Genomic DNA, 25,487 nt, shown 5'->3' with positions numbered 1-25,487 from the left:
GGGGGGTTTGGGGGTCAGACATTGGGTGCTGTACCCATTGTTCCTCATTCCCTAACACATGTTTTTTGAATAGATAAGTCTTCAACTGTTTACGGAAGATTCTGTACTCTGGTGTTCATCTTGTTGTCACTGGTATGTTGTTCCATAGGTAGGATCAGTGCTGGCCCAAAGCAAGATGCCGCCTGAGGCGGAGCTAACATGTCGCCCTCCCCAGGTTGAGATGCCACCCATTCGCAGCATTTGCCTGTTTCGCCACATTCCAAACCCAACAGTGGCAGTGATTCCCATATGCTCACCTCTTCCCTCACTGCAGCTGCCTGAGCCTCTGACAAAACAGGAAGTTACATCAGAGAGGCGGGAGCAGTAAAGGGAAGAGGCAGGTGCCGGCCGCAGGGCAGCGTATGGGAATGGCTGCCACAACCAGGTTTGGAACATGATGACACGGGTAAATGTCGCGAACAGGGTGGCCGCTCCCCAAAAAGTGGAGAGATGCCACCCCTGAAGAGTGCCGTCTGAGGCCCCCGCCTCAGGTGGCCAAATAGCCCCTGGGTAGGATAAAGTTGTTGAGTGTACTGTCTTAAATCTGACACCTTTTATTGATGGAAATACCAGGTCCTGAAGGTTTCCTCTCAGTCTCCTTCTCTTTTCAGGTAGTTTTATCCAACAGTTTAAGTATTCTGGCATTTTGCCATGTAAAAATGAGTGTATCATGGTGCAGACTTTAAAACACTCTTGCTGCAAATGGTAACCAGAGTAATACAGAGGAGTTACTCTCTTGTATTTTGGTTTGGAGAATATTCTGTACTATCTGCATCTTTTTTCTAATTGATGTTGCACAGCCTACATATAGTACGTTGTAATAATTGATCTGTGCAAGAATGAGAGATTGTACCAATACTGTAAAACTGTCTTGATTGAAACAATGATGTAGTCTCCTAAGTTATGAAGTATGCTAAAGGCTTTTTTTTTTAACCATTTGCTGACATTCAGGCTTATTTTCGAAAGTGATCGCCGGCGATCTTCCGACATAATTCGTGGGAGATGGCTGGCGATCTCGCAAAAGCGGCGAAATCGGTATAATCGAAAGCTGCTTTTTTTTACACCATCGCCAAGCTGGCGAAAGTTCAAGGGGGCATGTCGGTGGCGAAGTGAAGGCGGGACATGGGCGGGCATGGGCGTGGCTACCAGATGGCCAGCTTTTGCGGATAATGGAAAAAAAAGCGTCATTAATCAGTATTTCACCACTTTACTTGGCCCTTTTATTTTCACAACCAAGCCTCAAAAAGGTGCCTGAACTGACCAGATGACCACCAGAGGGAATGGGGGATGCCCTCCCCTTTCTCCCCCAGTGGTCACCAACCCCCTCCCACACTAAAAAAATAAAAACCTTTTTTTACCAGCCTATATGCCAGCCTCAAATGTCATACCCAGCTCCCTGACAGCAGTATGCAAGTCCCTGGAGCAGTTTTTAATGGGTGCAGTGCACTTCAGGCAGGCAGACCCAGGCCCATCCCCCCTACCTGTTACACTTGTGGTGGTAAGTGTTGAGCCCTCCAAACCTCCCCCAAAACCCACTATACCCCCATGTAGGTGCCCCCCTTCACCGATAAGGACTATGGTAGTGTTGTATAGTTGTGGGGAGTGGGTTTGGGGGGGGGGATTTGGGGGCTCAGCACCCAAGGTAAGGGAGCTATGCACCTGGGAGCTATTTGTACATATTTCAAACATTTTTAGAAGTGCACCCTAGGGTTCCCGGTTGGTGTCCTGGCATGTCAGGGGGACCAGTGCACTACAAATGCTGGTTCCTCCCATGACCAAATGCCTTGGATGTCGCTGGGTTGGAGATCGCCGGCATTTTTTTCCATTATCGCTGAAAAACAAAACCAGCCATCTCAAACCCGGCAAACTCTGGCATTTGGCCTGGCTAAACCGTATTATCGAAAAAAAAGATGGCCGGCCATCTTTTTCGATAATACGGTTCCGGCCAGCTGTAGCACCGCCACCAGAATAGATCGCCGATGATCTATTATGCCGGCAACGTTCGATTATGCCCCTCCACGTTTGTCAAAGGTTAGGTATCTGTCAATCTTTATCTGTAGTATTTTCAGTGGTTTGCCATTGTAGTGTAGTTGTACGTTTGACACATCCTTGGCAGGTGCTGTTATTACTAAAATCTTTGTTTTGTCACAATTCAGTTTAAGATTCAGACATGATGCCCATTTGTCAACCAGGGTCAGGCCGTGGTTAACCAGTACGTTAGAATCATCTTTTTCTTAATGAAAGGGATGATATAGTGTTATGTCGTCTGCATAGGAGAAGCAGTTAATTCCCTTCCTCTCTATATAGAAACCCAAGGTGGACATCACGACAATGAATAGGATTGGTGGCAGTGGGGACCCCTGTGGCACCCCAGTGTGTGCTGTCCATTCCTTAGACAGGGTTCCACCCTATTTCACACTGTAAGATCTTTGAGTGAAGAAACCTTTTATCCATTCCAAAACTACACCACTAATCCCTTGGGATTCTAAGGTTTCCACTATGTCAAAGGCGCTTGAGAAGTCAAAGTGCATCAGCGCTATATGATGGTCAGTACTCACGGTTTTCCTGAATTCCTGTATTATTTTTCTAAAACCAGAGTGATTTTGATGTAATAGATACTGGTGTTCCAGAAACTTTAATTGTTCTACGACTAAACCTTCTAAGATTTTGACATGTAATGGAATTGAATCCATCAGTCTATATAGTTGGTGACATCTCCTTGGTCTCCTTTCTGATTTGGGGGCATTTTGCCAAGTTGTCTTGGAAAAGAGCCTGCATTTAAGGATTCTTTTATCCATGTCATTCCTAGTGCGAGATAGCTTTCGGAGGGTTTTTCAGTAAGTAGACTGGGCAGGTATCTAATTGGCTTTGGGACTTTAGTATTAATTTCTTGAACTTCTCTGTTTCCATAGATGAAAAGTTTGACCAATTTCTATCTTCTCTTTTTCTCTGTCTTATTAGCTCTCTGCTGCAGGTAATTTCTTTGTAGTCACTGAGATTTTCTGCCTTCCCTTTTACAGCTTTTCTTGCATTTTTGATTTTGTACAAAACGGTTTGCAGTGGATAGAGTGGTTACTGTTTCTATTAATTCTTCTGACTTCGGGTGTTCTGTTATCTGATAGAGGGCCATGTTTACTAAGCTGTGTTATAGGCGTGTTAGCCTTTTTAATGTGCGCTAACCATGTATGCGTGTTAACCATATATGCACCTACAATATACTACTACTACTACTTAACATTTCTAGAGCGCTACTAGGGTTACGCAGCGCTGTACAGTTTAACAAAGAAGGACAGTCCCTGTTCGAAGGAGCTTACAATCTAAAGGATGAAATGTCAAGTTGGGGCAGTCAAGATTTCCTGAATAGCGGTGTAGTGGTTAGGTGCCGAAGGCAACATTGAAGAGGAGGGCTTTGAGCAAGGATTTGAAGATGGGCAGGGAGGGGGCCTGGTGTAAGTGGTCATGGAGTTTATTCCAAGCATGGGGTGAGGCGAGGCAGAAAGGGCGGAGCCTGGAGTTGGCGGTGGTGGAGAAGGGTACTGAGAGGAGGGATTTAAAGAACCTACACCTTTAGCGTGCATGCTAATTGTAGGCATGTTTAAAATGCTAACACACCTTAGTAAACAGGGCCAATAGTTTTTTAAATATCTGGCCTGCCTTTCCCTAGTTTTTCAGGAAAGTACTATTGTTTGGCTAATTTTTATTTTGAAATTTGTATACATTTTCCATTCTTCTCCAGTCCTCTCTGGCTGTTTTAGTTTGGGTTTTCCCCAATATTATTTCCAGTTTCATACAAGATTGCTTCAGTTTTAGCAAGGTTTCGTTAAACCAATGTTCCTTACTCTGTTGTGTGACATTTTTCAGTTTTTTTAGGGGCTATTTCATTTAGTGTTGACTCTATAAAGCTGTTCCATGGGTGATGTTTACTTGATAATCTGATACTTTCAGATTTTCTTCCACTTTGGACCAAAATACGTCATTATCATTTTTTTTTGCATACTTCTTTTAATACATATTTGGTTCTAGGCATACAATGCAGCAAGATAAAAGGAACAGAGTCTGGAGTTGGCAGTGGAAGAGAAGGGTACAGATAAGAGAGATTTACCCAAAGAACGGAGTTCCCGGGGAGGAGTGTAGGGAGAAATATGATTGGAGAGGTACTGAGGAGCTGCAGAGTGAATTCACTTGTTAGTCAATGAGAGGAGTTTGAATTGCATACATAAACAGATAGGAAGCCAAGGAAGTGACTTAAGGAGAGGGCGAATATGAGAATAGCAAAACTGGTGGAATATGTTATGCAGCAGAAATTATGATTGAATTGAAGGGGAGAGAGATGGCTTAGTGGGAGACCTGTGAGAAGCAGGTTGCAGTAGTCTAAGCATGAGGTTATAAGAGTATGGATAAGGGTTTTGGTAGTGTGCTGAGAAAGGAAGGGACAAATTTTGGTGATATTATAGAGAAATAAATGGCAAGTTTTAGCAGTCTGTTGGATATGGGAACAGAAAGAAAGAGAGTAGTCAAAGATGACACCCCAAGGTCATGAGCTGATTAGACAGGGAGGATGAGATTGTTGTCCACAGAGATAGAGAATGAGGAAAGAGGAGAGGTGGGTTTAGGGAAAGATATGAAGCTCAGTCTTGTCCATGTTTAGTTTCAGATGGCAGGGAAACATCCAGGCAAAAATGTCAGACAGGCAGGTCTGGATTCCTGCTGAAATTTCTGGTGTGGAGATGGAAGTAATCAGCACAAAGGTGATACTGAAAACTATAGGAGGAGATCAGAGCACCAAGGGAATAAGTATACATGGAGAAAAGAAAAGGTCCCAAGACACACTGATAGTTTGATAGAAGTGGAGGAGTATCCACTACACTAAAAGCATGGTGGGAGAGATAAGAAGAAACCAAGAAAGAACAGAGCTCCAAAATCCAAGTGAGAATAAACGTATCAAGGAGTAAGTGGTGATCAACAATGTCAAAAACAGCAGATCAAGAAGAATGAGGATAAAATAGAGACCTTTGGATCTGGCCAGGAACAGGTCATTGGAGACTCTAGCAAGGGCTGCTTCAGTTGAGTGTAGAGGGTGAAAGCCAGATTAAAGTGGATCAAGAATAGATTGAGATGACAGAAAGTCAAGATAATGGCGGTGAACAACACGTTCAAGTAGCTTGGATAAGAAAGGGAGGAGGGAGATGGGGATGATAGCTGGAAGGGGAGGTAGAGTCCAATGAAGGTTTTTTGAGGAGTGGTGTAATTACGGCATGTTTGAAGGCATCAGGAATAGTTGCAGTGGAAAGTAAAAGATTGAGGATACGACCGATAGAAGGGATGACAGTAAGAGAGATAGTGCTAAGTAGATGGGTGGGAACAAAATCAGAGGAACATGTAGTTAGTTTCAAGGAGGAAAGAAAATGTGTACTTTCCTCTTCAGTGATTTCAGAAAAGGAAGAAAAGGTTCAGGGGTTGAAGGAGGGTTGACAGAATGGACTAGGGGAAGGAGTGGTAGAGGTGACTTGGTTGAGAACTCAAGGCTAATCTTCTGAATCTTGCCATGAAGTAATCAGCCATAGTATGGGGAAAATATGAAAGGGGGTGGGGGTGTTGGACGTGAAGGCACTTTGAGGAGAGAGTTCTGTGTGACAAAGAGATGTCGAGGGTCTGAGCCAAGAAAGCTTATTAAATGGATGTAGTGGTCTTGTTTGGCGAGTGAAAGAGCAGACTGGAAGGAGATCAGCAAGAAATTGAAATGTATGAAGTCAACATTCTATCGAAAATGAAGCTGTATGTTCTATTTTTCACTACTTTTATTTTATTTTCTTCTGACGGTTTTTTTTTGTGTTAAATGTATGATATAGGCAAATATGATGTGCAAAATTAAATAAAAATATACCAAAACTGTGGTTTTTCCTGCACTTTTCCTTTAAAATGAGACAAAACAATAGAGAGCATATGGTTGACATTTTCCAATCTTATTGCAAACATCCACATAGCCTTGTAAGGAGGTACTGAAATTGAGGGGCCGATGTTCAAAAGTCGCTGTTAAAAACCGCGTGTGTTTAGATCCGCAGTTAAAGTTACCGATTACAAAATAGTGAGTGATGCTCATAGGAATGCAATTTTAGCAAGCAGCTGGATAGGAAAAGCGCCCAGCACATGCGTAAAACAGTCACTCACCAAGCATCAATGCTATACGCATGCCCAAGGCAGGAACACAACTGTGTGTGCTGTGGACAAGGCTCTAAATGTGCTTTACCCTTTATTTTTTTTTTGTTCCATGGAAACTTTTTCACAGTGCTGTTACATACGAGACACACACACATTTCGCCTTTAACTCACAGGCGCAAATACTATTAAACTATGTCAGCAGACTGCTTCGTTGAGAAGCCACCATCAGGCTACGACAGCTCCAGACCTCCTAGAAAATATTGTACGTTAAAGGTAGACGCTCTGTGCATTGCTTGGAAATGGCTGGGCATCACTCAGAATGCTCATTTGAACAGTAATCAGCTCAGGATTATCGTTGGCTGCTACTGAGAACAATATGATCAAAGCAGAACCCCTTTGTGCATTACTGGCTGAATAACGTGAACTCTAAACTAGCTAGAACCAGCCTAAATCGGATGTTATTAGCACGATAAGCTTTTAGCATGGGCCCCTAAATTATGAAACAGTGATTTGAAGCATGAGTACAGCACGGACAGTTATCTTCAGTACAGCCCTAGGCAAGCATTATACTGATAAACCTAAAGTATGAATACAGCATGGACAGGTGAAGCATGGATTCTCAGAGCCCCATGCAGATCTAACACTGATATATTCAAAGAATCAATACAGCATGGATAGATAAGGTTTCTTTTCACTGTCAAATTTGTGAAGCTATATTATTGGTAACATTACCTGAACTGGAACTGTTGATTAGAATGTATTTCTTTGACTCACAGCTGTCTGTCTGTATTATACTGTGGTTACATATCTTGTCCCCTAATGGTGTAAAGCATGTAGTATTATATTTTAGGAAAGGCACTGGTGTTTGTCTGGAGGGAACTTCTGGGAATATTTGTAAGACAGTTCCGCAGCCCTTCTGCTTGAGATCTTTTCCGGTGATTGGTATGGTCCAAGATGACGGCTGGTAACAGACAGCCGCCCAGGAATCATTGTGCAGGATCTCCAGTCTTCCAGAGCAGGAACTGTTTCCATCCATCAGTCTGATCCGAGGCACACCTGGGAAAAGAGCCATCAAAAGTCATTTGTAGAGGCAGCTATACTCCTCCCCCCCTCCCCATCCACATTAATTCCAAGAGAGGAGCTTAGATATGGGGGCTTCCCACAGCTCAAGTAATGAAGTTAGTAATAGATATGGTACAGGGGGGAGGGTTGTCCTTTTCATTTAAAATGAGAGAAAATAGAGCAGACTTGTCCAGGCCCGAGGGACAGAATCCGACCCACCAAGTACCTTTTCTCTGGCCCTCGGAAGCTTGGCAATTCTTTTGATGCTTACAGCGAGATTCCTGCTTCCCCACCATGACTTAGCTCTCTGTAAGTTGGTGCTGGAAGTTCGGGTTGATCTTGTGGTTTCAAAGCTTGCGAGAACAACCCAAACTTCCAGCGCCACACAGCCCAACCTTGCAGACAGCTGTGACGCAGTGCTTGTAGTGGCAGAAACCTCCTCTGTGGTCAGCCTTAGTTTCTTGAACCCATCCAGGACACTCCCTCTTCTCAAGGGTCCTGGCAGGGTGCAGGCAACCAAAGACCTCATGCAAACCCCAACACTAACATTTATTAACTGGAAAGTCCTCCCTTATTGTCACTCAACAACCAGGAACATTTCTCTCTGCAACTCACCCAGGTAAAGCATCCTTGGGCTGGATCCTTTACCACCCACCGCCTCAGAGCCCTCTCCTCAGTAACTCTGGAGAGTTCTCTCATGACCTTTAGTAATTCTCATTATGACGTGGCATTACACATGTTCTATGTGTGTCTGTGTCTTGTATGTGTGTTTATATATTTGTGACATATATTCATTGTTGGTTCGGGATAAGGTATCTTGCAAAGACACCTCACAAACAGGGAAGATAGGGTTTCTGGATAATGAGGTTGCACAACAGACCATTGTAGGCCAGGTGCCCTTAAATACAACTAAAGATCAGACAAAAGATGGCAAATCAGTAGTGTCCAGTACTAAGCATCAGGCAAATAGGAACAACAAACATACTCTGAAATGTCTATATGCAAATGCTAGGAGTCTAAGAAATAAGATGGGAGAGTTGGAATATATTGCACTAAATGAAAAATTGGATATAATAGGCATTACTGAGACCTGGTAGAAGGAGGTTAACCAGTGGGACACTGTCATACCGGGGTACAAAGTATATCGTAGTGATAGGGTGGACCGGTCTGGTGGAGGGGTAGCATTGTATATTAACGAGAGCCTTGACTCAGATAGATTACAAATTCAGCAGGACACAAATCACATCCTTGAATCATTGTGGGTTGAAATTCCATGTATAAAATGGAAAAGGACGGTAATAGGAGTGTACTACTGTCCGCCTCGCCAGGATGAGCAGGTAGACGCAGAAATGATAAAAGAAATCAGAGACGCAAACAAAATGGGAAATGTGATAATAATGGGTGACTTCAATTATCCAAATATAGACTGGGTAAATGTAACATCAGGACATGCTAGAGAGGTACAATTCCTTGATGAAATCAAGGACAGCTTTATGGAGCAGCTGGTGCAGGAGCAGAAGAGAGAAGGAAAAATTTTAGACTTGGTCCTTAGTGGAGCGTATGATCTGGTGAGGGATGTTATGGTACTGGGGGTCGCTTGATAACAGTGATCATAATATGGTCAGTTTTAATATCAACCTTGAAGTAACTATACACAGGAAGTCAAATACGTTAGCGTTTAACTTTAAAAAGGAGACTATGATAAAATGAGAAGAACGGTGGAAACAAAACTTAGGGGGGACAACTGAGAGGGTAAAAACTGTACAACAGGCATGGACGCTGTTCAAAAATACCATCCTGGAGGCCCAGGCCAAACATATTTCACTAATTAGAAAAGAAAGACGGAACTCCAAAAGACAGCCGGCCTGGTTGAAAAGTGAGGTGAAGGAAGTTATTAGGGCTAAAAGATATGCCTTCAGAAAATGGAAGAAGGAACCGTCTGAAAATTATTATTATTATTTATTGCATTTGTATCCCACATTCCCCCACCTATTTGCAGTCTCAATGTGGCTTACATAGGTTTGTTAACATTGTCATATCAGGATATCAGATACAGTCAGTAATGTGGGAAGAAGGAAGAAGGAAGAGAGTTGTTAGGGTAGTTATAGAAGGTGGGTGTTCATAATTGAGTGGGTTGGTGAGGTGACTTAGTGAGGTTATGGGTTCTCATTGTAGGCCTTGTTGAAGAAGAATGTTTTCAGAGATTTTCGAAAGATAGCTGTTTCTTTGATTGCTTTCAGGTTTGTAGGTAATGCATTCCATATCTGCGTGCTCTTGTAAGAGAAGGTAGTGGCATGCATCAGCTTGTATTTAAGTCCTTTGCAGGTGGGGTAGTGCAGGTTGAGGAATCTGCGGGATGATCTTGTGGTGTTTCTGGGAGGTAGGTCCACGAGGTTTAGCATGTAGATTGGGGCATCTGCATGAATGATTTTGTGTACAATTGTGCAGATTTTAAAACGCAATGCCAGTAAAGTTTCTCTCTTAGGGGTTTTGCGCTTTCATATTTAGTTTTTCCAAATATGAGTCTGGCGGCTGTATTCTGGGCAGTTTGGAGTTTTTTGATTGTCGTATAGTGCATTGCAGTAGTCCAGATGACTTATTACCATTGACTGTACCAGGGTATGGAAGATGTATCTCGGGAAGAAAGGTTTTACTCTTTTAAGTTTCCACATGGTGTAGAACATCTTTTTCATCGTGTTTTTCACGTGGGTGTCAAGAGTGAGATTTCAAGTTTTGTGAGACTGGGAGAGAACAGTATGGTGTGATTATGGTGTTGAAGTTTTTTGTGTTGTGTTGTGAGGTGAGTACAAGACATTGTGTTTTTTCTGCGTTAAGTTTTTGTTGGAATGCATCTGCCCAAGTGTGCATTATTTGGAGGCTTTGGTTGATCTCGTTGGTGATTTCATTTAGCTCATGTTTGAATGGGATGTAAATTGTGACATCATCTGCATAAATGTAGGGTTTGAGGTTTGATTGGCTAGTAGTTTGGCTAGAGGTATCATCATTAGGTTGAATAATGTTGGTGAGAGAGGGGATCCCTGGGGGACTCCACACTCAGGTGTCCATGGGGGTGATCTGTCCGCATTCGTTGTTACTTGGTATGATCTTGTGGTCAGGAATCCTTTGAACCATTTGAGAACAGTGCCTCCTACTCCGAAGTATTCTAGTATATGTATTAGTATTTCATGGTTAACCATGTCAAAGGCACTGGACATGTCGAATTGCAGGAGGAGGATGCTGTTACCAGTCGCAATTGCCTGTTTGAATGAGTTCATTGCGGACACTAGTACAATTTCAGTGCTGTGATTCGTCCGAAATCCTGATTGGGACTCGTGCAGAATTGAGTATTTATTTAGATATTCAGTAAGTTGTTTCGTCACTATGTCTTCCATGAGTTTGGTCATGAGTGGAATAGATGCTACTGGTCGATAGTTGGTTAGGTCCATTGTGCTTTTTTAGCATCTCTCGGTAACGGAGTAAGTAGGATGTCTCCTTTATCCGTGGGCAAGAGTCCATTTTGAAGCCTGTAATTTATGTGCTTCGTGAGGTCTGTTTTGAATTGTTTGGGTGCAGATCTTATTAGACTGTTAGGGCAGATGTCTAATTTGCATTGCGATTTGGCGTAACAAGAAGCAGCATAAGGAGTGTCAAAGCAAATGCAAGGCGCAGATAAAGAAGGCCAAGAGAGGTTACGAAAAAAGATAGCATTAGAGGCAAAAAAAAACATAGTAAAGTTTTTTCGGTATATTAAAAGCAGGAAGCCGGCAAAAGAATCGGTTGGGCTGCTGGATGACCGAGGGGTAAAAGGGGCGATCAAGGAAGACAAAGACGTAGCGGAGAGAACTTCACAGTAAACCTGGAGGACGTAAGGGGGCAGTTCAGCAAACTGAAGAGTAGCAAATCTCCTGGACCGGATGGTATTCATCGTAGAGTACTGATAGAACTGTAAAATGAGCTTGTGGAGCTACTCCTAGTGATATGCAATTTATCCTTAAAATCGAGCATGGTACCGGAAGATTGGAGGGTGGCCAATGTAACGCCCATTTTTAAAAAAGGTTCCAGGGGAGATCCAGGAAATTATAGACCAGTGAGTCTGACGTCGGTGCCGGGGAAAATGGTAGAGGCTATTATTAAAAACAAAATTACAGAGCACATCCAAGGACATGGATTACTGAGACCGAGTCAGCACGGCTTTTGTGTGGGGAAATCTTACCTGACCAATTTACTTCAATTCTTTGAAGAAGTAAACAAACATGTGGGCAAAGGGGAGCCGGTTGATATTGTATATCTGGATTTTCAAAAGGCGCTTGACAAGGTACCTCATGAAAGGCTACAGAGGAAATTGGAGGGTCATGGGATAGGAGGAAAAGTCCTATTGTGGATTAAAAACTGGTTGAAGGATAGGAAACAGAGAGTGGGGTTAAATGGGTAGTATTCACAATGGAGAAGGGTAGTTAGTGGGGTTCCTCAGGGGTCTGTGCTAGGACCGCTGCTTTTTAATATATTTATAAATGATTTAGAGATGGGAGTAACTAGCGAGGTAATTAAATTTGCAGATGACACAAAGTTATTCAAAGTTGTTAACTCGCGACAGGATTGTGAAAAATTACAGAAGGACTTTACGAGACTGGGAGACTGGGCGGCTAGATGGCAGATGACGTTTAATGTGAGCAAGTGCAAGGTGATGTATGTGGGAAAAAAGAACCCAAATTATAGCTACGTCATGCAAGGTTCCACGTTAAGAGTTACGGACCAAGAAAGGGATCTGGGTGTCGTCGTCGATAATACACTGAAACCTTCTGCTCAGTGTGCTGCTGCGGCTCGGAAAGCAAATAGAATGTTGGGTATTATTAGGAAAGGTATGGAAAACAGGTGTGAGGATGTTATAATGCCGTTATATTGCTCCATGGTGCGACCGCACCTTAAGTATTGTGTTCAGTTCTGGTCGCCGCATCTCAAGAAAGATCTGTCCTTGGACCCCTTCTTTCCTCAATCTACACCTCTTCCCTGGGCTCGCTGATCTCGTCTCATGGTTTTCAGTATCATCTTTATGCTGACGACACCCAGCTATACCTCTCCACACCTGACATCACCGCGGTGACCCAGGCCAAGGTATCGGCCTGTTTATCCGACATCGCGGCATGGATGTCCAACCGCCACCTGAAGCTGAACATGTCCAAGACCAAGCTCCTTGTCTTTCCTCCCAAACCCACTTCTCCTCTTCCTCCACTCTCTATCTCTGTTGTTAACACCCTCATCCTCCCCGTCCCATCTGCCCACAACCTCGGAGTCATCTTCGACTCCTCCCTCTCCTTCTCTGCGCATATCTAACAGACTGCCAAGACCTGTCGCTTCTTCCTCTTCAACATCAGCAAAATTCGCCCTTTCCTCTCTGAGCACACCACCAGAACTCTCGTCCACGCTCTCATTACCTCTCGCCTTGATTACTGCAACTTACTCCTCACCGGCCTCCCACTCAGCCATCTATCCCCCCTTCAATCAGTTCAGCACGCTGCGGCACGTCTTATATTCCGCCAAAACCGATATACTCATATCACCCCTCTCCTCAAATCACTTCATTGGCTTCTGATCAGATATCGTATACAATTCAAGCTCCTCCTCCTTACCTACAAGTGCACTCAGTCTGCGGCTCCTCACTACCTCTCCACCCTCATCTCCCCCTATGTTCCCGCCCGTAACCTCCGCTCACAGGACAAAGCCCTTCTCTCAGTACCCTTCTCCACCACTGCCAACTTCAGGCTCCGCTCATTCTGCCTTGCTTCACCCTATGCCTGGAACAGTCTTCCTTTACCCATACGCCATGCCCCCTCCCTACCCATCTTCAAATCTCTGCTTAAAACTCACCTCTTCAAGGCTGCCTTCGGCGCCTAACCGCTCGAGATAGATAGAATGCCCCAATCTATCCACCCTATCAGATTAACTGTTCACTCATCCTCTAGATTGTTCACTTGTCTTTAGATTGTTCTCTTGTCTTTAGATTGTAAGCTCTTTGAGCAGGGACCGTCCTTCTATGTTTAAATTGTACAGCGCTGCGTAACCCTAGTAGCGCTTTAGAAATGCTAGTTAGTAGTTAGTATAGTAGAATTGGAAAAGGTGCAGCGAAGGGCGACTAAAATGATAGCGGGGCTGGGACAACTTCCCTATGAAGAAAGACTAAGAAGGCTAGGGCTTTTCAGCTTGGAGAAGAGACGGCTGAGGAGAGACATGATAGAGGTATATAAAATAATGAGTGGAGTGGAACAGGTGGATGTGAAGCGTCTGTTCACGCTTTCCAAAAATACTAGGACTAGGGGGCATGCGATGAAACTACAGTGTAATAAATTTAAAACAAATTAGAGAAAATGTTTCTTCACCCAACGCATAATTAAACTCTGGAATTTGTTGCCGGAGAACGTGGTGAAGGCGGTTAGCTTGGCAGAGTTTTAAAAGGGGTTGGACGGTTTCCTAAGGGACAAGTCCATAAACCGCTATTAAATGGACTTGGGAAAAATCCACAATTCCAGGAATAACATGTATAGAATGTTTGTACGTTTGGGAAGCTCACCAGGTGCCCTTGGCCTGGATTGGCTGCTGTCGTAGACAGGATGCTGGGCTCGATGGACCCTTGGTCTTTTCCCAGTGTGGCATTACTTATGTACTTATGTAATCTGTATATATATACTAGTAAAAAAAGCCCGTTTCTCATTGAAATGAAACAGGCACTAGCAAGGTAATCACCTTCTCCCATTAATGTTTTTAGGGGAATTGTTTGGAGAAATATGCTTTGTTGGTAATAAATAATTTTCTGTAGTGTATTATAAGTACTATCATACTGCCTAATGTGATCTATATTGTTTGATGTACTTGTATTCTTTCAGGGTTGATGATGCTTTAGTGGGAGTGGGCGGCAGGCGGATTGGAGGTTGGTCAGCGCTGTTGTGGGGGATGGGCTGTTTGTAAGAGGGCTGTTTTCAGTTTCTTTGCTGTGGTTTTTTTTTTTTTGAGGGGTGAGGTGATGTTGAATGAGTGTCTGTGTGTGAAAGTGAGGGGGGAGGGAGAGGGGTCAGCATTGCTGGGGGGGGGGGGTTGTCAGTGATTAAGTGTGTAATACACAGAGAGTGAGTGTCCATGTCCTGCATCAGTGTGTGTGTGTGTGTGAGAGAGAGATTGGGGGGCGGGGGAACTGGGATTCTGCATCAGTTTGTGTGTGTTGACCCCTCTCCCCAGTTCCAGACCGCCATCTCCCCCAGTTCCAGACCCCCCTCCATCCGAATTCCAGACCCCCTCCGAGTTCCAGACCCCTCCCTCCCGCTCTCCAAGTTCCAGACCCCACCTCCCTGCCTTCCTCCCTCCAATTTGCAGACCCCCTCCCTCTGATTTCCAGACCCCCCCTCGGAGTTCCTGACCCCTGGACCCCCTTGCCGCGACCCTCTCGAGCCCCTCTTCCCGCTGCCATCCAGTGGTGTGCTGAAGCCGGCTCGCACCGGCTCGCAAGAGCCGGTTGTTAAATTTATTGGCATCTTGCGAGCTGGTTGTTGGCCCATGCGAGCCGGCTCGCCTCTGCTCTCCCGCTCGTCCATCTACCGTCTGCCCTCTGCAGCTCTGTGAGTCCCCGATAGCCCTGGTTTCCTTCTTGTGCTGCAGCCCTGCCTTTAAAACTTTTATTTTCCCTCAAGGCACGCTGGCGTTGAAGCGAAGGCAGCAGGCTCAGCTTGGTTCCAGCCTTCCCTTCCTTCGCATCATGGCTCCGCCCTTGCGCAAACAGGAAATACGTCAGGTGAGGGCGGAGCCATGATGTGAAGGAACTGAATGAAGGCTGGAACCGAGCTGAGCCTGCTGCCTTCGCTTCAACGCTGGCGCGCTTCGAGGGAAAATAAAAGTTTTAAAGGTTTGGCGGCTTATACAGAGAAAATGCTGTATAAGCAGGAACAGCAATACAAAGTTCAGCAGAGCAGTAGAAAAGGTATTTGATACAGAAACAGAGAAAACAGCAAACTGTATGGACTATCCAGTCTACCTATTCATTCCCACTGCTAAGCTCCTACAGTCTTGTCTGTAATTGGAAAGGGACTGATAGTTGGGGGGCTTTTTCCAGACACCATGCTGGATGGTTTCTATTTCAACGGAGACCAGTTCAACCTATTGCAAATAATCCTCCACCAAGTGCTGTAGCACCAAACCAGGACCAAAATAATAATTTAGAGGTTATTGTTAGAGCTGATGTTGAGTTAAAAGGGCTTACTTTTGACTGCAGTTCACGCTGTTCAATGTTTGTTACCTTTCTACTTTGACATATCTTAATTGCAAGATGCCGGCAACAGCGTTAATGAAGTACTGTTAATAAATACAGAATACCTCATGTTAAACGAAAGCTTCTATTGAAAGTGATAGTACAATACAGAAATGCTTAAATTGATGCAAAGGCTGCAGCAATACTCAGAAATGAATCATTTTTTTCTATTTTTATTGCAACTTGTTAAGTTGCCAACAGCATAACAATTGACCAAAGTGAGAAGTGAATCATTTTCAACTGAATTCAGTCACTAATTCCTTCTACACTAGATGATTGCAATGTATTGTGTTCCTTGAAAGCAACTAGAGAAGTTGCAGGCAGTTCTGAATGCAGTGGCCAAGCTGATTGTGTGTGTGTGGGGGGGGGGGGGGGGGGGGGGGGGGGGGGGGGAAGAGAAAATAGAACCATGTGATGCCTTGTCTGATTCAACTTGTTGCCATTGCTGGCCAGAATTGAATTTAGTGTTAATTTTTACTTTTAAAATTCTTTATGGCTTAAGTCCCAGCTATCTAAAAGATTTTGTGGCCATATATACCCATCACAGAATCTTATGATCTATCTATGATTTGAAACTAGACCATTGAGAATTGTCTTTAGATTGATAGGTACAGAACAATGGATATTGGGTAAAAGGGCTGAGCTATGGCACTCCCAGGAGATGTGAGAGAAATTATGTGATGTTTTGTTTGGAAACAGTTTTTTTTTTTACAAAGTATTTGACCATGTAGCGCTTTTCCCTTTAGTTTATTTAGATTGTAAACTCTTAAAGCAAGGATTGTCTATGTGTATGATGTACAGCGCTGCGTATGCCTTGTAGCGCTATAGAAGTGATAAGTAGTAGTAGTAACTGCACATGGATGGAAAAAATAGGCAGAAGCTGGATCCACTGAACAGTCAAGTCTGCGGAGGACCCAGCTTTTACTTATGGATATAGAGCAAGAAATGAAGAAGAAAGGAGGAAAGTAAAGAAATAAATGGAAAGGAAGCCCTGGAAACGGAGTTAAGAGGACAGATAGCAGCAGAATCGGATACAGGGCCGGCATGATCAGAAAAACAAAGTCACCAGACAACAAAGGTAGAAAAAAATCATTTTATTTTAATTTTAGTGTTTGGAATATGTCCACTTTGAGAATCAGGTGCTCAACATTAAAAGTTTATTTTTATTTACTTATTTATGGCATTTTATCCCACATTAAACATGAATTAGATTGTCCCCCCCCCCAGGCTCTCTCCCCGGCTATAGCCAGCTCTGCAATTTTGGGGGGGGGGGGCGCAGAGGTGAACGGGGGGGGGGGGGGGGCGCAGAGGTGGATGGGGGGGGCGCAGAGGTGGACCGGGGAGAGAGCCTGTTGTTAAACATTTACCAGCACACCACTGCTGCCATCCCTCCCCCGCTGCCATCGTCGATTCTGGCTGGGTCTGCCCCGTTTTAGATTGTAAGCTCTTTGAGCAGGGACTGTCCTTCTATGTTTGAATTGTACAGCGCTGCGTAACCCTAGTAGCACTTTAGAAATGGTTGTTGTTGTTGTTGTTGTGCTGATTCACTGCTCCCTGCATCGCGGCTCCTCCCCTCTCCCTTCTATTGGCCAATCTGACGGTATCTCTTCTCTTTTGTCTCCTTCCCCTGCTCCTTTCCTATTGGCCACTGATGATTTCTGTTCCTTCTCGCGCGGCGCGCTTGCAATTGTTTTGCTCGCTCGCTCGCGCGCCTATGATGTGAGGAGGAGCAGGTGTGAATTTGTTGTTTTGGAAGGCTGTCGGTATGGGCACGCGAGTGGCGTGAACTTGCTTTCCGCCCTCAACGTCATCACGTTTGGACGCGAGGGCGGGACAGAGACAGATGGTGACAGACTTACAAACCCTTCACTTCAATGAAGCCACGGAGTCAGCTTCAAAATTTGGAGGTGCTTTTTATTATAGTAGAGATGTTTGTGTGTGTTATGTGTGTCTGTGAAGGTTTGTGTATTGCATTGTATGTCTGTGTAGGTTTGTGTATCTGCATTGTGTGTGTGTTTCTCCCCTAGTGATTAGAGCAGTAGACTGAAAACCAGGAAAGCCCAGTTCAAATCCCACTGTGACTCCCTGTGACCTTGGGGAAGTTATTTAACCCTTCCATTGCCTTAGGTACAAACTTAAATTGTGAGCCCTCCAGGGACAGAAAAATACCAAGTGTACCTGAATGTAGCTCACCATGACCTAGAACCGAAAAGGTGAGAACCCAAATCCAAAGAAATACTCATGTGTATGTGTGTGTCAAGGGTGTGTATTTGTTGGCTTTGTTTTTGTCTGTCTAATGTTGATATTTCTATACCACCTCTTCCCAATCAATTGGACCCAAAGAGGTTTATGGTAAATTAGAAAATCATATAAGAAGGTAAGTTAAGCATTAGCTAGAAACTTCCAAAACAAGAGAGAGTTTTTACATTTTTATGGAAGAGGTAGTAGAGTCTCTTGTCTTTAGTGAAATGGGAAGGGTTTTACACTGCTTTATAGGACAACAGGGAGAGGAAGTCGGAAAGGAGGAATTCCCTAAATTGTTGTTTTACTGTATCAAAGTTTATATGGGCCATTTGGTTTGTGGCGTTTGTCTCTGTGGCACCCCCTCCTTAGTCTGTTCTGGCCCATTTTCAAACTTGACGTGTCTCCCCCCCCCCCCCCCCCCCCCATGTCAGAATTGGTTCTGTTTTATTTTGGCACGTTCTTTTGCTCCAAAAAAAAATGAAGGACATTCTTGACTCCTAATGTTTTTGAGTTGGAAACAAAAAAAAAGAGAAAGCCTGATGCATAGGGAACCACGACATAAGCCTAGAAAGCACTGGAATGATCTACTGCACCAGTATATGAGGGAGATCATGTGACCCATTTAGTATAACTCTGTTGTATCATTTTGCCATAGAAGAAATAATTTTACCTCCCTAATCTCAAGTAACACAGTAGATGATGGCAGAAAAAGACCTGCACGGTCCATCCAGTCTGCCCAACAAGATAAACTCATAAGTGCTGCTTTTTGTGTATACCTTACCTTGATTTGTACCTGTCCTTTTCAGGGCACAGACCGTAGAAGTCTGCCCAGCACAGTCCCCGCCTCCCAACCACCAGCCCGGCCTCCCACCACCAGCTCTGGCACAGACCGTAAAAGTCTGACTAGCATTATCCCTGCCTCCCAACTACGAGTCCTGCCTCCCACCATCGGCTCTGGCACAGACCGTATAAGTCTGCCCAGCACTATCCTCGCCTCCCAACCACCAGCCCTGCCTTCCACCCACCGGCTCTGGCACAGACCGTATAAGTCTGCCAGCACTATCCCTGCCTCCCAACCACCGGCTCTGGGACAGACCGTATAAGTCTGCCCAGCACTATCCCCGCCTCCCAACCACCAGCCCCGCCTCCCAACCACCAGCTCTGGCACAGACCGTATAAGTCTGCCCAGCACTATCCCCGCCTCCCAACCACCAGCCCCGCCTCCCACCACCGGCTCTGGCACAGACCGTATAAGTCTGCCCAGCACTATCCCCGCCTCCCAACCACCAGTCCCGCCTCCCACCACCGGCTCTGGCACAGACCGTATAAGTCTGCCCAGCACCATCTCCACCTCCCGCCACCGGTTCTGCCACCCAATCTTGGCTAAGCTCCTTAGGACCCATTCCTTCTGAACAGGATTCCTTTATGTTTAGACCAGGCCATACAAATCTCACAACCAGGGAATTCGAACCAAAGCAGGGGTTTTGCCCTAATTCAAGAAAAGCTTCTGGAAAACTCACAACTCCCAACATGTTTCGGTCTCCCACATTTCTTTACCCAGATGTCAGTAGCCTGTATTAATTCTCTTTCATTTGTGGATTCTTAAAATTTGTCAGTAAGGACCCCAGATAAATGCAGAATACAGGAACTGGAAATGCCGGACTCCCACGAAACAGTGGCGTAGCCAAGGGTGGTCCCGGGCCCATCCATTTTGGGCTCAGGCCTACCCAGTAGCAGCACACCTATGATGGCTAGGATCCCGAAGCCCCACCAGCCGAAAACTCCCAACAACTGTTCCTCCTGCATACCTTGTAAAGAGCAGATCTTCACCTGCAGTGAGTAGCGACTGATACATACTGCTCAAACCAGCCCCACAGCCTTCCCTGTGATATACTTCTGCCTCTGCAGAAACAGGAAGTTGCATCAGATGGAAGGCTGTGGGGTCAACATGAGCAGTGTGTACTAGTTGCTGCTCTCTGCTGGTGAAAAGCTGCTATTTAAAAGGTATGCAGGAGAGGGGGAGGGGGAATGTTTGAGAGACCATATGGCATGCAGGCGAGTGAGGGAGAGACCAAATCACTTGTGGGAGAAGGTGGAGTTCGTCTGCTCACCCATCTTGGGCCCAGGCCCACCCAAAATTGGGTGTCTGGCTACGCCCCTGCCACAAAATCTAAAATGCAAAGGTTCCAGAAAATACGAGTGCACAGATAACCTAATTCACTACAGATTGTGGTGGCTGAAAAAGTATTAGAAACTGTAGCAAAGTAAAGATTGTAGGGTTGGAAATACTTCTAGAGATTCCAGTTAATGGAAGAAGAAAGAGACTGAAAATATGAGACAGGACGCCATCAAAAATGCAGAAGTCAAATTCTGAATTACAGAGACTAGAAGACACAGGCTCTTGAATCATTTGAAACACAGAATGAGATACCAGTAAAATGTAGAATGGAAAGGGCTGAGAATGCCAGAGGAGATTCCAGCCAATCTACGATTCACTTGTACATTCAGGGCAACCTCATCGTTTGCTCTAATCTGTTCAATATAGCTCCCACAAGCTAGTGAAAATGTAAATAACTTTTACTAAAGTTTATTACCTACCCAACAAACAAGTTATTCAGCAAAACCAACAGGAACAGAGACTTGAAAATTTGTCACAATTTCTAGAGACATCAGATACTGAATTAGCCACAGCAGCCACTTTGGTGGCCACTGTGGCTTTACCACATGATAAACAGTGGCTGTTCTCAATGTTTTTTAAGCATAGAGAAACTCTGTTTTGGGGTTTAAAAATTTCCTTGTTTCCTGATCTCTCTAGAGAAACCGAACGTAAACGAAAACAGTTCCTTATTATGAGACCAGCGATTCAACAGTTGGGAGGTGTTTTCTTTCTGAGATATCCATGCAAATGTATTGTTAGGATTGACTCTGTTAAGTATGTCTTTCTAGATCCTTCTCAGCTCTCGGCCTTTATCGCATCTAAAAGAACTTCTAGTAGCTTTAAAGAAACTTAGTGCATGATTTCTTATTCTGTATTTTCCTGAATCTCCTCATAAATTAGAACCTTGGATCCTCTTTATTGTTAGGACTTGAGTATTATATCAGAAATATTCCAGTTTGGAAATAATGATTATACTTATTTTTGCTTTGTTAATTTTTTTTTTGTTCCTATGATGTAATACTATCCTTCAAGTTGAATCTTGAATAAATGTTTGTAAAATTTATAAATAAATAAATAAAAAAGAAAATGTAAATAACTTAGTTCAAATAAAAAGGTTATCACCTTATCGTGTGTTATTGGTCCTTAATTCAATGCAGCTAAATAGAGAATGCAAAAACTTCATCCAAAGGAAAGAGGATCAGACATGCTGGAAAGGTCAAAACAATGTCACTGATTCGGAGAAGGAGTAAAAACAAATGCAAAGTAAAACAAACCACATGTCCCGTCAAATAGGTAATGTATAGAAAACAGAGAAAAGAAAATATGATACCTTTTTTATTTGAGTAACAATACATTTCTGATTTAAAAGAATGTATCATCTTATTTTCTTTTCTCTGTTTTTGTTATATTTATTATTATTTATGGCATTTGTATCCCACGTTATCCCACCTCGTTGCAGGCTCAATGTGGCTTATAATTCGTCATGCATACTGGAAATATTTCTATACAATACCTTTAAAAGACAACACAGCTACCACATCACTTTACCCTTCATATAGGAAAAGCGGCCCTTATAGGTATGCAGTAAGGGGAAGGGGGCAGAAGACAGGTTTTCAGGAAGACTTTCTGCCCCCTCCTCCACCTCTAGTCCTGGCGCATCAATGAAAGTAGCCAGGTGCATCTTCTCCTCTTTGCCTTTTGGCTGTATCAGTGACTGTCTCTGACTGTCTCCTGGTGCAGACTTCATGCAGGAACTAGATATTCATTCTCAGCCCAGAAAGGAAAGTGAATGGAGAATAAAACAGACTTTGCAAACGGTCCACAAATATTGATTGCAGACCTCCAGAACTGGAAAGTGAAACGATCACTTACCATAACAGGAACCAAACGGTATCCAGAGACAAAGAGAGGTTAGTAGGAATGAGATCTCCTTCATTCTCATGTGAGCTGAAGCCACTTCTGGATGGCTAATCCTGGCATTAAATAGATTAGTTAAAAAGTGGTTGAATATACTTGTCATGTTTTCAGGAAATGCTTTATCAATCGGACATGGAAGGGAAGGGAAATGGTGCAATCAACTGGTTGGCCCCCACCTTGAAGAGAGCACTCTGCGAGGCTGGTTACTTCTCGAATGATAAGAATAATTATCTTGATTGCTCTCAGATACCCTGCACTCTGGGTTCAGGCACTTATCTTCAGTTACAGCACTTACACTTCATTAAACTCTTCAACCCTTTTGCTGGTAGGAAGGCACATACTGTATAAAAAAAAATATATATGTCAGTCCTAAGGCAAACATGTAGTCTGAATATCGCTGTTATATAGATAAGAGCCAGAGGTCAGCAGGAAATAGCAGCTTGGTCCTTTAACTCCTGGACTGCTTGTTGTATCCACTCTCCATCCTTGGCTTCCAGTAACTTAGTTTTGTTGGCTACCTCCTCAGTCAGCCCCTTCCATATTTCTGAGTCAGCTGGGGCATTCCTCTCCAATTGTCCATGTAGTTCCTATAAACTGCAGGTTACTTCTTGGTTTGCTCTTGCACAACTAGCTTTCTCTCATAATCTGGGCTTCCTTGCAGCGTACAGTGCGTTGCAGTAGTCCAAATGACTTATTACCATTGACTGTACTAGGGTACGGAATATGTATCTCGGGAAGAAAGGTTTTACTCTTTTGAGTTTCCACATGGAGTGGAACATCTTTTTCCTTATGTTCTTCATGTGAGCATCGAGTATGAGGTTTCAGTCAATGGTAACTCCAAGAATTTTCAGATTTTGTGCAACGGGGAGAGAGCAGTATGGTGTGGTTATGGTGGAGTAGTTGTTTTTGTTGTGTTGTGTTGTGCGTTGAGTTTTAGCTGGAATGCATCCGCCCAGGAGTGCATGATTTGGAGGCTTTGGTTGATCTCGTTGGTGATTTCCTTTAGATCGTGTTTGAACGGGATGTAAATCGTGACATTGTCTGCGTATATGTAGGGATTAAGGTTTTGATTGGTTAGAAGTTTGGCTAAAGGTATCATCATTAGGTTGAAGAGAGTTGGTGATAGGGGGGATCCTTGGGGAACTCCACATTCAGGTATCCATGGGGGTGGTATGTCCACGTTCGTTGTTACTTGGTATGATCTTGTGGTCAGGAATCCTTTGAACCATTTGAGAACTGTACCTCCTACTCCGAAGTAGTCTAGTATATGTAGTAGTATTCCATGATTAACCATGTCGAAGGCACTGGACATGTCGAATTGTAGGAGGAGTATGTTACTACCAGTTTGCAATTGCTTGTTTGAATGAGTTCATTGCGGATACTAGTACAGTTTCGGTGCTGTGATTTGACCGAAATCCTGATTGAGATTCATGTAAAATTGAGTGTTTATTTAGGTATTCCGAGAGTTGTTTCATCACTATGCCCTCCATGAGTTTGGTTATGAGCGGGATAGATGCTACTGGACGATAATTGGTTAGGTCCATTGTGCTTTTCTTAGCATCTTTTGGCAGCGGAGTAAGTAACATGTTTCCTTTCTCCATGGGAAAGAGACCATTTTGAAGCCTGTGGTTTACATGATTCATGAGGTCTTTTTTGAATTGTTTGGGGGCGGATCTTATTAGGATATTGGGGCAAATATCTAATTTGCATTGTGATTTGGCGTATTTTCCAAGCCATTGTGAGATTTCATCTGGCGATATCGTGTCAAATTTGGTCCATGATCGATCTGCTGGGCTTTCCTCAGGTTTTGGATCTAGACATTCAAGGATGCTTGTGTACTCAATTGTGTTGGTGGGTATCATGAGTCGGAGCTTTATGATTTTTTCATTGAAGTAGTTCGCAAGATTGGTTGCGGATGGGGTGTCTATGTTGTTAGAGGTAACCGGTGTAGTATTTAGGAGTTTGTTTACGAGTGAGAAACGTTTGTGTGTATCCTTGTAGTTTGGTCCTATTTTGGTTTTGTAGTACATTCTTTTAGTTTGTCTGATAGTGTATTTGTATTTTCTTTGTAGCTGTTTCCAGTCTTTGAGTGTATGTTTGTCTTTTTTCTTGCTCCATGCTCATTCTAATCTTCTGACCTGTGTTTTTAGTTCTTTCAATTCTTCATTAAACCATGGTATTGAGTTTTTTCTATGTGAGGTTCTGGTTTGCAGTGGTGCTATGTTGTCTAGTACTGTTCTACATCTGTTGTCCCATTCTTGGAGAAATTGGGGCGAGTCTGTAGGCGTTGTCCATTCGTCGGTATAGAATTGCTGCCAGAATGTTAGTGGGTCTATTTTGCCTCTCGTAGTATAGGTTTTTTGCTCTTGTTTTTGTTGTGTCTTTTTTGTTCTCCAGCGGAGGGAGAGGTTTGCTTTGTAGTGATCGGACCATGGCGTGGCTGTCCACTTTGTGTTTATAAGTGTGAGATTGGGTTCTGCTGAGAATTTGTGGGTGATAATATCTAATGTGTGTCCTTTATTATGGGTGGGTTGTATGTTTGGCCAGTGAAGTTCCCATAGTTGGAGGAATTCCTTGCATTCACGTACATTGCTTGAGTTGGTGTCTGGAAGGATGCAGCTTTCACAGCACGAGGATGAAGAACTTAAACAAGACCTTGGCTGGGCTGGCGGGGGTTGGGGTCCCCTGCCAGCTGAAGCAATATTTTTAAAAACCAGCATGAGGAAGCGGACCTCGGGGGTAGGTTGACGGCGGTAGGCGGGGGAGGGTTAACGGCGGTAGGGGGGAGGGTTGACGGCGGTAGGGGGGGCAGCGGCTGGGGGGGGGGCTATAATGTGTCCCCTCACTCTAGCCCCTGCCCCCCTACCGCCGAACCTCAGATACGCCCCTGGGTCCGACAATAAAGCAAGATCAAATAAGATAAGTTTAAAATAACTGTAAAATAACTGTGAAAGAGGTCGTTACTGATAAAAGAACCAATTAAGAGGTTGATGTTGTTTAGGTCGCTATAGATTGAAATTAATAGTGACCAACATCACTGAGGTTCTGGGGAAGTCCCTATGAGACCATTGAAAGATATAAAGTTTCAAAAAATGTTGTGGCTTGAAGATAGTGTGGATATGTTTGATATACGTTTTGTATATCCCATACTGGAGCTTATAACCTTGTGGCCTATGGTGTGTGGAGATCCAGTCTATAAATCATTAATCTGCCTAATTATTTAGTTGAGATCTATTTGCATACATTGGAGGCAGTGCATCTCATATACATTCATTGAGGAAATCCTGAAAACACGACTGGATTCCAGTCCTCGAGGACCGAAGTTGGACACTCTTGCTGTAGACCAGTGATGGGCAACCTTTTGAGCTTGGTGTGTCAAAATTCGCCAAAAAACCGAGCATAACTCGGGTGGTGTGTCACTTTGAGAAAAAAACCATAATTTCGCGATATTTATAGTTTAAATAACAAAAATGTATAATTGTAATATATAACTGTATTTAATAAACCAAAAACTAATTATTTAACTTACCTGCTTAGTGACTTCTTTGTTCATCTGTCAGTCGGTTTCTTTTGTTGGTCTTGATATTATTTAACTTGTGTGGGGTGCCGTGAACTAAG

General features: G+C 43.8%; 1 protein-coding gene across 1 annotated transcript in view; it reads right to left on the bottom strand.

Annotated features, from left to right (window-relative positions):
* LOC115462749 (deleted in malignant brain tumors 1 protein-like) overlaps positions 1-21,891 on the bottom strand; it is a 56,896-nt gene extending 35,005 nt beyond the window's left edge. Inside the window, exons 1-2 of the mRNA XM_030192731.1 lie at positions 21,825-21,891; positions 6,931-7,254 (exon numbers count right to left, since the gene is read on the bottom strand). Coding sequence (XP_030048591.1) covers positions 6,931-7,254; positions 21,825-21,888 — 388 coding nt within the window. The 5' untranslated portion in view covers positions 21,889-21,891. The remainder of the gene's footprint in view (positions 1-6,930; positions 7,255-21,824) is intronic.
* Between the last annotated feature and the right edge of the window lie 3,596 nt (positions 21,892-25,487).

The sequence above is a fragment of the Microcaecilia unicolor genome, chromosome 2 (assembly GCF_901765095.1).
Source record: "Microcaecilia unicolor chromosome 2, aMicUni1.1, whole genome shotgun sequence".
NCBI classification, from domain to species: Eukaryota; Metazoa; Chordata; class Amphibia; order Gymnophiona; family Siphonopidae; genus Microcaecilia; species Microcaecilia unicolor.
Note: the sequence above shows the minus strand (reverse complement) of the source record. Positions and strands in the feature narration are given on the sequence as shown.